This window comes from Pan paniscus, chromosome 11 (assembly GCF_029289425.2).
Source record: "Pan paniscus chromosome 11, NHGRI_mPanPan1-v2.0_pri, whole genome shotgun sequence".
Lineage (NCBI taxonomy): Eukaryota > Metazoa > Chordata > Mammalia > Primates > Hominidae > Pan > Pan paniscus.
Window position 1 is genome coordinate 97,514,079 of NC_073260.2, and position 16,710 is coordinate 97,530,788.

Consider the following 16,710-nt stretch of genomic DNA (forward strand, 5'->3'; position numbering starts at 1 on the left):
CATCTCTATTTAAAAAAAAAAAAGTCACTTGGCTATATGTTAGAAGTAAGCCTTGAGGATAAAAACATCCTTATTAAAAATAGTATCCCATGTTGAGTGAAAATATAAGCTGCTATTGTCCACTTGGTGTGTTCTGCTTTACTTGGAAGAACAATACTTTTTCTATTACTTTCCCTTGCTTATACAGAGCCAATATTTTAAAAAGCAATAATTAAGCAAATATGCAATTGTTGGCATTTCAACTAAGAAAGGAGAAATCAGGATGGGTTCAGGCTTTTTGGAAAGTAGCATGACATCTGCCAATAATACTCCGCTTTACTAATGATGCAGAGCTTGTAGCCAAATTCTGACCATATAACTTTCATTAGAGCTATTTCTCATTGTTTCTAGTTAGCACACACATACACAAATTCCTTCCCTGCTAAAATATAGAACAGTGTACCCTTTTTTTTTTTTTTTTTTGAGACGGAGTCTTGCTCTGTCACCCAGGCTGGAGTGCAGTGGTGTGATCTTGGCTCACTGCAACCTCCGCCTCCTGGGTTCAAGCCATTCTCCTGCCTCAGCCTCCCAAGTAGCTGAGATTACAGGCATGCACCACTACTAAAAATTTAAAACTTAGCTGGATGTAGTGGCAGACGTTATATATTCCCAGCTACTCAGGAGGCTGAGACAGGAGGATCACTTGAACCCAAGAGTCTGAGGTTGCAGTGAGCTGTGATTGAGCCACTGCACCGCTATGAATGTTTCCTTAGCCATAACAAGAATACATGTACATGTGCACACTGTTTATACCATACCTAACTCATAAGAATATACAATCAATTCTTGATAATCCAAGAGCATAGTAACTGGTTTGCAGTTAAACTATGATTAAAATGCTATGGAGAATCTACTTTTATCTTTCTTATTAGGGAGAAGCTTGTTAGGAAACTGATGCTCAACCTCCTCCTTTAATCATAAATAACAATGTAGCCCCCACACCCAAACCCCCACCACAGTATTTCTACATAGTCAAACCCCAAGCTCCCTCAGGTATTCTGGTGCCTGCATTAGTTCTTCAAATTCCACTCCTGGGGAAAGTTGGGGAGGATAAGGTTAATCAGTCTTTGCTACTTCATTACTAGACCTGGGTGGGGAATTAATTCTGTCTGGATTATTTGTGTGGTATTTGTGATTTGATTTTCATCCCCTCTAACGCTACCAGTTACTGCCATTAGTAGTTGACTATATTATTATTATTTAATTAATTAATTTATTTATTGAGACCAAGTTTCACTCTTGTTGCCCAGGATGGAGGGCAGTGGTGCGATCTTGACTCACCGCAACCTCTGCCTCCGAGTTTAAGTGATTCTCCTGCCTCAGCCTTTCTGAATAGCTGGGATTACAGGCCTGTGCCACCACGCCCGGCTAATTTTTGTATTTTTAGTAGAGATGTGGCTTCTCCATGTTGGTCAGGCTGGTCTCGAACTCCCGACCTCAGATGATCTGCCCGCCTCAGCTTCCCAAAATGCTGGGATTACAGGCGTGAGCCACCACACCCGGTCGACTATATTGTTTACAGTGAACTATTGACTATTACTAGGAAGGAAGTGTAACTTAGGAGGAAGTATAACTTAGGAATCTCTAACAACTTTAAACATTTTACTTCTGTTTTTGTAAAAACAAAAAAACAAACTGGCAAAGCTAAATAAATTTTATGCAATCATTTTAACTCATAAGTGGTCAGTTTAAATCATTGCTTTAATATTACTCATATAGTATATATTTTAGTAAAGTTAGTAATATCCTAGAGAATTAAATAATAAATCCCAGGTAGTTGAACAGTCTCTGAGACACCAGTTAACACTATATTAATACTGCTAAACATCTGTTAATCTACATTATAAAAATACCAGAAGCATTACCTTGGTGTTCCTCTAAATCCATGTCAAGTTGTCTAATTTCTTCAATAAACTGATTTTTTTTTTCTTTTGTATCTGTTAACCTGTTGAAAATATTTTTAATGAATTTATGAAGGAAATGTAGACATTCAATAAAAACAATTGATGGGGAGGTTAGATATCTTTTCCAAGTTGCATAAACAATATCCAAAAATAATATGTCTTATTCTAAGGACAATACTATAACTGACGATGACATTAGGATATCTTTTACAAATTGCATAAATATCAAAAAATAGCATATCCTATTATGAGGACAATACTATAAATTTAGAGAGGAAGAATCTTGTCTAGATCTTTTTTTTTTTTCTTTGAGACGGGGTCTCGCTCTGCCACCAGGCTGAAGTGCAGTGGTGCGATCTCGGCTCACTGCAATCTCTGCCTCCCGGGAAAAAGCGATTCTCCTGCCTCAGCCTCCCGAATAGCTGGGACTAGAGGCACGCGCCTCCATGCCCAGCTAATTTTTGTATTTTTAGTAGAGACGGGGTTTCACCATGTTGGCCATGATGGTCTCGATCTCTTGACCTCGAGATCCACCTGCCTCAGCCTCCCAAAGTGCTGGGATTACAGGCGCGAGCCACTGCGCCAAGCCTAGATCTTTTTTACTGATTCATATTTGGAGCCCAGGTATATTCTGAGAACACTAGGTTGCCTGAGTTAAACAGCACACCCCCTCCCAACTTTCCTTTGAGTTTGATTTGCAGTATTAAGAAAATGAAAAATATTTAACAATACTTTTTGTAGGTTTCTATAAGCCAAATTAAGTTGGAAAATTAGTCTCAAAAATGAGAAAATAAGGGAAAACCTACCACTGGCAGAAGATTATATGGGTTAATATTTTAACATAAAGCAGTTATACTTACTCTAAAACTACCATAACAAAACAATGTAGTATAGGCATAGGGATAGACATATATATCAATGGACTAAAATTGTGAGTCCAGAAATATGACCATATATCTATAGCTAACCGATTTTTGATAAGGGTGCTAAGGTAATTAAATGGGGAAAGAAGAGTATTTTCAATAAATGGTGCTGGGAAAAGTGCATATGCAGAAGCTAAGGGACTCCTACCTCACATCATACACAGAATTAACTTGAAATGGATCAAAGATCTCAATGTAAGAACTAAATTACCAAACTCTTAGAAGAAAACATAGACATAGTCTTTAGTCTTTATGACCTTGGATTAGGCATTGGTTTCTTAGATATGACACTAAAAGCAAGAGCAACAAAAGAAAAATAGAAAAACTGGACAAAATCAAAATTGGAAACTTTTATGCTTCCAAAGACACCAAGAAAATGAAAAGATAATTCATAGAATTCATAGAACAAGGGAAAATATTTACAAATCATGTATCTGATGACACCTCTATCTACCATATATAAGGAAATGTTACAACTCAGTAATCAAAAACAATCTAGTTTAAAAAATGAGCAAATGAACTAAGTAAACATTTCCCCCAAAGAATATGGCCAATAAGCATATGAAAGGAACCTCAACATCATTAGCCATCAAACAAATACAAATCAAAACCATAGTGAGACACCGCTTCATACCCATTAGGAATGGCTATAATAGAAAAAGAGATAATAACAAGTGAGGATGTGAAAAACTGGAACCCTCACATGCTGCTCATATGCTGCTCTTATTATATTACATAGAAATGTAAAACAGTACCAATTCTTTGAAAGTCTGATAGAATTCAGCTGTGGCTCCATCTGGTCCTGGACTTTTTGTTGGCAATTTTTTTTTTTTTAACCATTTCAATCTCACTGCTTGTTAATGGTCTGTTCAGAGTTTCTATTTCTTCGTACTTTAATCTAGGATTGTATATTTCCAGGAATCTATCTGTCTCCTCTAAGTTTTCTAGTTTTGTGCGTGTAAAGGTGCTCACTGTAAGCTTGGTCTTTTGTATTTCTGTGGTATTGGTTGTAGTATCTCCCATTTTGTTTCTAATTGAGCTTATTTGGATCTTTTCTCTTCTTTTCTTGATTAATCTTGCTATTGGTCTATCAATTTTGTTTATCTTTTCAAAGAACCAGCTTTTTGCTTCATTTATCTTTCAATTTTTTGTTTCAATTTAATTTAGTTCTGCTCTGATGTTTGTTATTTCTTTTCTTTTGGTGGGTTTGGGTTTTGTTTGTGCTTGTTGCTCTAGTTCCTTGAGGTGTGACGTTAGATTGTCTATTTGTGTTCTTTCAGACTTTTTGATGTAGGCACTTAATGCTCTGAATGTTCCTCTTAGCACTGCTTTTGCTGTATCCCAGAGGTTTTAATAGGTTGTGTCATTATTATTGTTCAGTTCAAAGAATTTTTAAATTTCCATCTTGATTTCATTGTTGACCTAAAGATCATTCAGGAGCAAATTATTTAATTTCCATGTATCTGCATGGTTTTTACGGTTCCTTTTGGAGTTGATTTCCAGTTTTATTCCACTGTGGTCTGAGAATACTTGATATAATTTTGATTTTCTTCAATTTATTGAGACTTGTTTTGTGGCCTATCATATGGTCTGTCTTGCAGGACGTCCCATGTGCTGATGAACAGAATGTACATTCTGCAGTTGTTGGGTAGAATGTTCTATAAATATCTGTTGAGTCCATTTGTTCTAGGGTATAGTTTAAATCCATTGTTTCTTTGTTGACTTTCTGTCTTGATGACCCGTCTAGTGCTGTCAATGGAGTATTGAAGTCCCCCACTATTAATTGTATTGCTGTCTATCTCATTTGTTAGGTCTAGTGGTAATTGTTTTTTACATTTGGGAGCTCTAGTGTTAGGTGCATGTAGATTTAGTACTGTGATATTTTCCTGTTTGATTAGTCCTTTTATCATTACATAATGTCCTTCTTTGTCTTTTTCAATTGTTGTTAAAGTCTGTTTTGTCTAATATAAGAATAGCTACTCCTACTTGCTTTTGGGACCATTTGCATGGAATATCTTTTTCCACCCTTTTACCTTAAGTTTATGTGAGACCTTATGCATTAGGTGATTCACTTGAAGATGGGAGATACTTGGTTGGTGAATTCTTATCCATTCTGTTATTCTGTATATTTAAGTGGAGCATTTGGGCTGTTTATATTCAATGTTAGTATTGAGATATGTGGTATTGTTCTATTCATTGTGCTAGTTATTGCCTGAATACCTTAGTTTTTCATTTCCATTGTGTTGTTTTATAGGCCCTCTGAGATTTATGATTTAAGGAGTTTCTACTTTGGTGTATTTTGAGGTTTTGTTTCAAGATTTAGAACTCCCTTTAACTGCCCTTGTAGTGCTGCCTTGGTAGTGGTGAATTCTCTCAGCATTTCTCTGAAAATGACTTTATCTTTGCTTCATTTATGAAGCTTAGTTTCAATGGATACAAAATTCTTGGCTGATAATTATTTTAAGGAGTCTAAAGGTAGGACTCCAATTCCTTCTAGCTTGTAGGGTTTCTGCTAAGAAATCTGCTATTGATCTGATAGGTTTTCCTTTATAGGTTACCTGATGCTTTTGCCTCATAGCTCTTAAGATTCTTTCCTCTGTCTTGACTTTAGATAATCTTATGACTATGCCTAAGTGATGATCTTTTTGTGATGCATTTCCCAGGTGTAATCTTTGACATTCTTTCTTTTCTTTTCTTTTTTTTTTTTTTTTTGGAGATGGAGTCTCGCTCTGTCACCCAGGATGGAATGCAGTGGCATGATCTTAGCTCACTGCAACCTCCACCTCCCAGGTTCAAGTGATTTTTCTGCCTTAGCCTCCCAAGTTGCTAGGACTACAGGTGCGTGCTGCCATGCCCAGCGGATTTTTGTATTTTTAGTAGAGACAAGGTTTTACCTTATTGGCCACGCTGCTCTTGAACTCCTGACCTCATGTTCCGCCCACCTCGGCCTCCCAAAGTGCTGGGATTACAGGTGTGAGCCACCGTGCTCAGCCATGACATTCTTATATTTGGATGTCTACATCTCTAGCAAGGCCAGGGAAGTTTTCCTTGATTATTCCCTCAAATACATTTTCCAAACTTACAGGTTTGTCCTCAGGAACACCCATTATTCTTAGGTTTGGCCATTTAACAGAATCTCAAACTGTTTGGAGCCTTTGTGCTTTTTTTTTTTTTTAATTCTTTTTTGGTCTTTGTTGGATTGGGTTATTCTGAAAGCCTTGTCTTAGAGCTCTGAAGTTCTTTCTTCTGCTTGTTTGATTCTATCGTTGAAACTTTCCAATGTATTTTGCATTTCTCAAAGTGTGTCTTTCATTTCCAGAAGTTGTGACTGTTTTTTTATTTATGCTACATATTTCTCTGGAGATTTTTTTCATCCATATCCTGTATTTTAAATTTCTTTAAGTTGGATTTCACCTTTCTCTGCTGGCTCCTTCAACTTAATAACTGACCTTCTGAATTCTTTTTCTGTCAATTCAGAGATTTCTTCTTGGTTTGGATCCACTGCTGGTACTAGTGTGATCTTCTGGGGATGTTACAGAACTTTGTCTTCTCATATTACCAGAATTGTTTTACTGGTTCCTTCTCATTTGGGTAGACTATGACAGAAGAAAGATCTGAGACTCAAGGACTGCTGTTCAGATTCGTTTGTCCCATGAGGTGATCCCTTGATGTGGTGCTCTCTCCCTTTCCCTAGAGATGGGGCTTCCTGAGAGCCAGACTGCAGTGATGTTATTGCTGTTCTGGGTCTAGCCACCCACCAGAGCTACCGGGCTCCGGGCTTGTACTTGGGAGGGTCTGCGAAGAGTCCTGCGAAGTGATCTGTCTTTAGGGTCTCAGCTGTGGATACCAGCACCTGCTCTGGTGGAGGTAGCTGAAGAGTGAAGTGGATTCTGTGAGAGTTCTTGGTTGTAGTTTTGTTTCGTGCACTGGTTTTCTTGAATGCTGGTTATGCTGGCAGTGAAGCTGTCATGTGAACAGAGTCAGGGCCTCTGGTTAGTGTGGATGTTACAGGCAGTGGAATTAGCTGTTGTTTTCTCCTTCCCTTGGAGCAGGATTGTTCTGTTATGAATTGCTGTAACGGTTTGTGTTGGTTGGCCTCCAGCTAGGAGGTGGCACTTTCAAGAGGGCATCAGCTGCAGTAGTATGGGGGGATACAAGCTTGCCCTAAGGTCACCTGAATAAATATTTGGGTTTCTCAGGTGATTGGTGGGGCCATAGGCCTGCCACAAGTTTATGTCTTTTGTCTTTGGCTACGAGGCGGGTAGAGAAAGATCATCAGGTCAGGGCAGGGTTAGGCGTGTCTCAGCTCAGACTCCTCTTGGATGGGGCTGGCTGTGGCCAATGTGGGTGATGGAGGGGGTGGTTTCAGGCCAAAGAAGTTATGTTCAATGGGGGAGATGGCAGCCTCTGCTGCTGATCTTACTGAAACTATTCCAAAAGATAGAGAAAGAGGGAATCTTCCTTAAATCATTCTATGAAGCCAGTATCACCCTAATACCAAAACCAGGAATGAACATAACAAAAAAAAGAAAACTACGGACCAATATCCCTACTGAACTTAGAGGCAAAAATCCTCAAAAAAAAAAATTAGCCAACCAAATCCAGCAGCATATCAAAAAGATCCTCCATGATCAAGTGGGTTTTATAGCAGAGATGCAGGGATGAGTGAACATACACAAGTCAATAAATGTGATACACCACATAAACAGAATTAAAAACAAAACTCATATGATCATCTCAATAGATGCAGAAAAAGCATTTGACAAAATCCAGCATCCTTTCATGATTAAAACCCTCAGCAAAATCAGCATAGAAGAGACATATCTTAAGGTAATAAAAGCTATCTATGACAAACCCACAGCCAACATTATACTGAACAGGGAAAAGTTGAAAGCATTCCCCCTAAGAACTGGAACAAGACAAGGATGCCCTCTCTCACCACTTCTATTCAACACAGCACTAGAAGTCCTAGCTAGAGCAATCAGAAAAAAGAAATGAATAAAGGGCATCTACATCAGTAAAGAGGAAGTCAAACTGTCACTGTCTGCTCTTGATATGATCATATAACTAGGAAACCCTGAAGACTCAACCAGAAAACTCCTAGATCTTATAAATAAATTCAGTAGTTTCAGGACACAAAATCAATGTACACAAATCAGTAGCACCGCTATATACCAACAGCAACCAAGCTGAAAAGAAATCAAGAACTCAGTCGGGCGCGGTGGCTCATGCCTGTAATCCCAGCACTTTGGGAGGCCGAGGTAGGCAGATCACAAGGTCAGGTCAAGACCATCCTGGCTAACACAGTGAAACCCCGTCTCTACTAAAAATACAAAAAAGTAGCCGGTGTGGTGGCACGCGCCTTTAGTCCCAGCTACTCGGGAGGCTGAGGCAGAAGAATTGCTTGAACCCGGGAGGCGGAGGTTGCAGTGAGCCAAGATTGCGCCACTACACACCAGCCTGGGCGACAGAGCGAGACGCTGTCTCAAAAAAAAAAAAAGAAATCAAGAACTCAACTCCTTTCACAACAGCTGTGAAAATAAAATAAAATAAAATAAAATAAAACAAAATATAATACAATACAATACTTGGGAATATGCCTAACCCAAAAGGTGAAAGACCTCTACAAGGAAAACTACAAAACACTGCCGAAAGAAATCACAGATGACAAAAACAAATGGAAACATATTCCATGCTCATAGATGGCTACAATCAATATTGTGAAAATGACCATACTGCCAAAAGCAATCTACAAGTTCAATGCAATTCCCATTTCACCATCATCATTCTTCACAGAACTAGAAAAAAAAATCCAAAATTCATATGGAACCCAAAGCGAGCCTGCATAGCCAAAGCAAGACTAAGCAAAAAGAACAAAGCTGGAGACATCACATTAACCAACTTCAAACTACACTATAAGGACTATGAGGTCACCAAAACAGTATTGTATTGGCATAAAAACATGTACATGGACCAATGGCACAGAATAGAGAACCCAGAAATAAAACCAAATACTGAAAGTCAGCTGATCTTTGAAAAAGCAAAAAAAACATAAGGTGGGGAAAGGACACCCTATTCAACAAATGGTGCTGGGATAATTGGCAAGCCACAAGTAGGAGAATGAAACTGGATCCTCATCTCTCATCTTATACAAAAATCAATTCAAGGTGAATCAGAGACTTAAATCTAAGACCTAAACCCATAAAAATTCTAGAAGATAACATCAGAAAAGCTCTTCTAGACATCAGCATAAGCAAAGACTTCATGAACTGAAAGAACCTAAAAGCAAATGCAACAAAAACAAAGATAAATAGATGGGACTTAATTAAACTAAAAAACTTCTGCACCACAAAAGAATCAGCAGAGTTAATAAACAACCCACAGAGTTGGAGAAAACTTTCCTAAACTGTGCATCTGACAAAGGGCTAATATCTAGAATCTACAACAAGTTCAAACAAATCAGCAAGAAAAAAAATCCCATAAAAAAGTGAAAAGTGGGCTAAGGACATGAATAGACGACTCTCAAAAGAAGATATACAAATGGTCAACAATCATAAGAAATGATGCTCAACATCATTATCAGGGAAATGCAAATCAAAACCACAATGCAATACCACCTTACTCCTGCAAGAATGGCCATAATTAAAAAAATTTTAAAAATAGATGTTGGTGTGGATGTGGTGAAAAGGGAACACTTTTACACTGCTTGTGGAAATATAAAGTAGTACAACCACTATGGAAAACAGTATGGAGATTCCTTAAGAACTAAAAGTAGGTCTACCATTTGATCTAGCGATCCCACTACGAGGTATCTATCCAGAGGAAATAGAAGTCATTATATGAAAAGACACTTGCACACGCATGTTGACAGCAGTACAATTTGCAACTGGAAAAATATGGAAACAGCCAAAAAGCCAACAATCAACAAGTGAATAAAGAAAATGTGGTATGTATATGTGTGTGTGCGTATATATTTATACATATACATACATATATATTTATACATATACATACATATATATATATGTTTATTCTACTCAGCCATAAAAAGGAACAAAATAATGGCATTCACAGCAACCTAGACGGAGTTGGAGACAGTTATTCTAAGTGAAGAAACTCAGGAATGGAAAACCAAACATTGTATGTTCTCATTTATAAGTGGGAGCTAAGCTATGAGGACGCAAAGGCATAAGAATGATACAATGGACTCCGGGGACTTGGTGGGAAGAGTGAGAGGTGGGTGAGGGATAAAACACTACACAGTGGGTAGAGTGGACACTGCTTGGTTGATGGATGCATCAAAATCTCAGAAATCACCACTCAAGAAATTATCCATGTAACCAAATACCACCTGTTCCCCAAAAACTACTGAAGTAAAAAAGATAGGCCAGGCGCGGTGGGTCACGCCTGTAAACCCAGCACTTTGGGAGGCCGAGGCGGGCAGATCACGAGGTCAGGAGATCGAGACCATCCTGGCTAACACAGTGAAACCCCATCTCTACTAAAAATACAAAAAATTAGCCAGGCGCAGTGGCGGGCGCCTGTAGTCCCAGCTACTGGGGAGGCTGAGGCAGGAGAATGGCATGAACCTGGGAGGCGGAGCTTGCAGTGAGCCGAGATTGGGCTGCTGCACCCCAGCCTGGGCAACAGAGGGAGACTCTGTCTCAAAAAAAAAGAAAAAAAAAAAAAAGAAATAAAAAAGATAAAATAAAACTGCTTTAGGCCGGGCGCGGTGGCTCACGCCTGTAATCCCAGCACTTTGGGAGGCCGAGGCGGGCGGATCACGAGGTCAGGAGATCGAGACCATCCTAGCTAACACGGTGAAACCCCGTCTCTACTAAAAATAGAAAAAATTAGCCGGGCGTGGTGGCGGGCGCCTGTAGTCCCAGCTACTCGGGAGGCTGAGGCAGGAGAATGGCGTGAACCCAGAAGGCGGAGCTTGCAGTGAGCTGAGATCGGGCCACTGCACTCCAGCCTGGGCGAAAGAGCAAGACTCCGTCTCAAAAAAAAACAAAAACAAACAAACAAAAAACTGCTTTAAATGTTCCTAAAAGAAAAAAATCTTCTCTTAGCCATAAGAATATAGAAATTTGCTTACAGTTACAAATAACAGAAAAAAAAAAAATTAGTTTCTTAGTACCTTAGCCAGTATTGCAAAAGACTTGACACGGGCTGCAATTCAGCTGATACTAGAGACTGTGATTCCAAAATTTAATTTCATAAGTTGTAATCAGCGACAAAAACATTACAATAGAATATGAGAGACATTAAAAGGCAATTTCGTCATTGTTGACTACTTATTAATTTACAACTTAGTTGATTAAAATTAAAACAATCTTAGCCGGGTATGGTGCCGTGTGCCTGTAGTCCCAGCTACTCGGGAGGCTGAGGCATGAGAATCCCTTGAACCCAGGATGTGGAGGTTGCAGTGAGCCAAGATCGCACCACTGCATTCCAGCCTGGGCGACAAACTGGGACTCTGTATCAGAAAAAAAAAAAAAAAAATTAAATTAAAACAATTGGTATGCTTTCTGGTGACTGGTAGTAAAATGATTGTTTTACAAATTTCAAATAAATGTATTCAAATACAAATAAATGAAATGTAAAATGGTAAAGCTGTTTTGGAAAACAGTCTGGTAGTTCTTCAAAAAGTTAAACATAGTCATGAGTCAGCAATTCCACTCCTAGGTATATATACAAGAGAAGTGAAAACATATGCCCACACAAAAACTTGTACATGGATGTTCATAGGAGCATGACTCATGATAATTAAAAAATGGTAACAGCCCATACATCCATTAATTGATAAATAAATAAAATATGGTATATCCATACAATAGAATACTATTTGGAAATAAAAATTAATAAAATACTAAGCATTTATTAGTATTAATAAAAACTAATACATGCTTAGTATTTTATTAATTTTTATTTCCAAATAATATTCCATTTGTCTTAGTTTTCAAGGCTCACCTATGAGCCTTGGAACAGAACAGAGAACCCAGAAATAAAGCCAAATACCAATAGTCAGCTGATCTTCGAGAAAGCAAGGCTCACTGTGCTAAGTGAAAGCATCCTGACACACAGAAGCACATATTGAATGATTCCATATATATGAAATGTCCAGAATAGGCATGGCTAGAGCTGGGAGAGGGATAAGGGAGGTGATGGTTAAAGGGTGCAGGGTTTTATTGGGCTGACTGAATAGTTCTAAAATTGACTGGGGGCATGGCATACTGGCTCACATCTGTAATCCCAGCTCTTTGGAAAGCTGAGATGGGAGGATCACTTGAGGCTAGGAGCTGGAGACTAGCCTGGGCCACATAGCAAGATCTCGACTCTACTAAAAATAAAAATAAATTAGCCAGATATGGTGGTGTGTGCCTGTAGTCCTGGCTACTTGGGAGGTTTGAGCCCAGGAGTTTGAGGTTACAGTGAGCTATATCATGCCACTTGCACTCCAGTCTGGGCAGCAGAATGAGACCTGGTCTCAAAAAGATAAAAATAAATAAAAATTGAAAAATAAAGGTGATTTAGGTGATGGCTGCACACTTCTGTGAATATACTAAAATGTTTTAAATTGTTTACATTAAATATGTCTATTATATGATATAAAGTATATCTTAATAGATACTTATAAAAAAATTATACTATGCAATGACTCTTAAACACTCAAAGAAATATTTAAAGCTATAAGTAAAATTGAAAGAATGAAAGCCACTCCTGTACCTTTAGAATGTAATTTTTAAAGTGAGAAATGGATGTAAAATGTCCTAGTATAAAGATACTTACTGTCTTTCCATGCTGGCTATTTCCTGATTATCGTCTTTAATCTACAAAGGCATAAAAAGAAAGTAGTATTTAAAAAAATAACTCATTGTAAGGCTATCTTAAAGATAATTTCCTTCTAGAGTACAATTGTACTAAAGTGTCAAATCTAGTCTCTCTTGAAATCTATTTTTTAGATTTCAACCTTTGAAGTTAAAGGGAACAGCACCAAGGAACCATTCACAGATTCCATCCTTTTTCCTCAAAGTAAGGGTAGTAACTGATATACTCACAGCTACCCTCCAGGCACCATGAGGTTAGCTCATCTTCAGGCCTGGATAAGTTGATATAAACATCTAAGATTTCTGAGATTCCCCTCAGTTTCCCACAAGGTAGGGTTGCTAGATTGAGCAAGCCCAGTTAAATTTGAATTTCAGATAAATAGTGAATACCTTTGAGAGGATATATGTACCATGTAATATTTGGAATATCCATATCATTGACAAGCAATGAATAATTTTTCCATATACATATATATATCTGAAAGATTATTTATTGCTTATCTGAAATTCAAATTTAAGCAGCCATTCTATATTTTATGTGGTAGGCGTACCTCAAGATCACTCCTCTCCATCTTTCAATGATTTCTCTCCAAGGAACTACACAGGTTCTAGATTTAATACCTTTCTGGAATGATTCTAATAATTAAATAGTCCCTGAATTGATACCTACATTTCTTCTAAATGCACTGGGCTTGATCTAAGTCTAAGGGCAAAGGAGTCCCTGACTGGAGCTGTGCCCATATACATATGAAGTTCTCCTAAGGCCCTTATAGTTAGGATGTGTCAGGATAAACAACATGCTAATTATAATTTGGAGCTAAACTAAATCCACCCTTGGGGTAGTAAGAAAGCTACTAAATACATGTTACATGTGTCATGACTTTAGGACATACGATAATTTCACAGGACATTTTAATTCCATTCTCTTCATGGAGGCACTGATAATAACAACCACAAAAAGCCATTAGCCTTGGGATACTCCATTTTCTAAATACAAGGCCCAAAACAATAATGAAACATATCTTCAAAAAGATTATCTAAATATTTAATGACCAATAAAGAAGAGTTTCAAGTATTCCTAATAAGGAAAAGTTAGCTTCACCTAAGTTACTATGAAATACTTGATTAAGAAAATCTAGGCTGGGTGCCTATAGTCCCAACACTTGGAGAGGCTGAAATGGGAGGACTGCTTGAGGCCAGGAGCTGGAAACCAGCCCAGGCAACACAGTAAAACCCTATCTCTACAAAAAATAAAAATAAAAAATTGGTGTGTTGGCACATGCCTGCAGTCCCAGCTACTCGGGAGGCTGAGGTGGAGGATCACTTGAGCCCAGCAGCTCAGGGCTACAGTGAGCTATGACTGCACCACTGTGCTCCAGCCTGGGTTACAGAGCAAGATCCTACATCAATAATAATAATAATAATAATAATAATAATAATAAAAGAGGAAGAAAATCTAGATTAAAAAGTCATTTCTTCACATAAACTATTTTTAGACAATACACTTACTAGCTTTACTACTTGCATTAATATCCCTTAAAAAAACAAATCAATACATGTACCAAAACCAGACATCTTAAAATAAGTATGTTTGTTTTGCCCACCTGCTTAAGTAATTTCTCTCTCTCTTCCATTGGAGATCCTATGCTTTTGTCTTCTGCAATCATTTGATCTCGATGGGACTCCAACTCATAAAGTTTTTCATGCAGCAATACCGCCTCCTGTTTCACCTGGGAGTGAGCTATTTCCTAAAGGAAAACAAGAAGGGAAAGTTTTAATGAGTATTTTATCAATAATTATTCTAAAATAGGTTTCAGTTTATAAGAATGGGGGTAAATTTAAACTACCAGCATCTTTAAATACAGACAGCAAATATCATTAGTACTCAATAATGCTACAAAGCACATTCCTAAATTGGAAGAATAAAAATAAATCCTGCTATTTTCAGTCTAAGATTCACAAGAAGTTGATAGCCTTAGTTTGTTTTATTTTCTACATATAAGACCTGAATAAGTATAGGACAACTCTACCAATGGGAGGATAAAGACAATGTCAAAACGTATGTACAACTTTAAACACAATGTCTGATTCAAAGTCCATAGAAGTGATCTTTGGAGAGAAGATATTTTTCCCTAAATAGGTCATAACATATATTTTCCCACAATTTTGTGGGTTGAATTGTGTCTGCTCAAAAAGGTAAGCTGGAGTCTTAACATGATAAACCTGTCAATTTGACCTTTATTTGGAAATAGGCTCTTTGCATATTTAGTCAAGTTAAGATATGGTCATTAGGGGTGGGCCCTAATCCAATATGATGGTGCCCTTTATAAGAAGAGTACAGACACAACAGAGACACACAGGGAGAATACCATGTTATGACTCAGGCAAAGACTGGAGTGATGCAGCTGCAAGTCAAGCAATATCAAGAGCTAATGGATACCACTAGAAGCTAGGAAGAAGCAGAGCAAGATTCTGTCTAGAGTCTCAGAGGAAGCATGGCTCTGCTGACACCTTGATTTCAGACTTCCAGGCTCTGGAACTGTGAGAAAATTTGTGTTTCTTTTAAGCCACCCAGTTTGTGATATTCTATTATAGCAGCACTAGGAAATGAACACATGAAATAACAGTTACTGTGTACTCACCACTATCCCACCTTTCACAAAGAAAAAAATAAGGATGTGACAAAAATGTTATTAGATAACAAAAAAAAAAAAAGGTAGGAATGGTGTTGGTGATGATTAAAATGACATTTGAGACTCTTGTTTACTGAGCATCTGTTCTGTGCCAGGCACTATACTACATGTTATTTATATGCTATCTCTACTATCCAAAGTGATACTCTACAAGATAATACTATCATCTCTATTTTACAGATGAGAAAACTAAGGATCTGACATGTAAATAACTTTTCAAAGTTAACAAAGACATAAGAGTTAACAGTGACATTTGAAACCAGACCTACAACTTGAACAAAATAAAATTCTTAGGAGGGAAGACCTCATTTTTTTTTCTTTTTTGAGATGGAATTTCGCTCTTACACCCAGGCTGGAGTGCAGTGGTGCGATCTTGGCTCACTGCAAACTCTGCCTCCCAGGTTCAAGCGATTCTCCTGCCTCAGCCTCCCAAGTAGCTGGGATTATAGGCGCCTGCCACCACGCCCAGCTAATTTTTGTATTTTTAGTAGAGATGGGGTTTCACCATGTTGGCCATGCTGGTCTCAAAACTCCTGACCTCGTGATCCGCCCATCTCAGCCTCCCAAAGTGCTGGGATTACAGGTGTGAGCCACTGTGCCTGGCCAACCTCTTCTCTTCTAAAAGTATGAAAGAAGGAACCTCCAAAAAAGGAACAAGTAGACGAGATAATTTTTCAAAGTCCATAAGCAATGGATTATATATACAGTTCAAGTAACAGATTAGGCATCAGATAAGATAAAAAAAAAGCCATGCTAAAAAGACATAGAAGAAATGCAGATATTTTATGCTATCCTTTTTCATAGTATCGTCTCCTTTTTGCCTAACAATCCTATAAATTTGTTTGAATTTCATCTTGATAAAATTGTTCTGGAAGACTTAAGCTCATGTTAATCCTTCACCTGATTTTTTCCACTCTTGTGAACTGAATAAGCATGACCTAATATGTTGTACAGCAGTGAACATAAAGTATTCAATAAATACTAGTTGATTGACCACTATCTGACAGATATTTTCTTGAAGAACAAGTCCTAAACAAATAAATAAAAGAAATCTGGGCTGGGCGTGATAGCTCACGCCTGTAATCTCGGCACTTTGGGAGGCCAAGGCGGGCGGATCACAAGGTCAGGAGTTCAAGACCAGCCTGGCCAACACAGTGAAACCCTGTCTCTACTAAAAATACAAAAATTAGCCGGGCATGGTGATGCACGCTTGTAATCCCACTACTCGGGAGGCTGAGGCAGGAGAATTGCTTGAACTCAGAAGGCGGAGGTTGCAGTGAGCCAAGACTGTGCCACTGCACTCTAGCCTGGGCAACAGAGC

At 38.1% G+C, this 16,710-nt stretch overlaps 1 protein-coding gene across 3 annotated transcripts in view; it reads right to left on the reverse strand.

Annotated features, from left to right (window-relative positions):
• Positions 1–16,710, reverse strand: part of IFT74 (intraflagellar transport 74) — a 106,612-nt gene that overhangs the window by 31,724 nt on the left and 58,178 nt on the right. For all 3 annotated transcript variants that reach the window (XM_034967268.3, XM_034967269.3, XM_063594014.1), the window contains 3 exons: positions 14,301–14,444; positions 12,659–12,699; positions 1,905–1,984 (listed from right to left, as the gene is read on the reverse strand). In XM_034967268.3, coding sequence (XP_034823159.2) covers positions 1,905–1,984; positions 12,659–12,699; positions 14,301–14,444 — 265 coding nt within the window. The remainder of the gene's footprint in view (positions 1–1,904; positions 1,985–12,658; positions 12,700–14,300; positions 14,445–16,710) is intronic.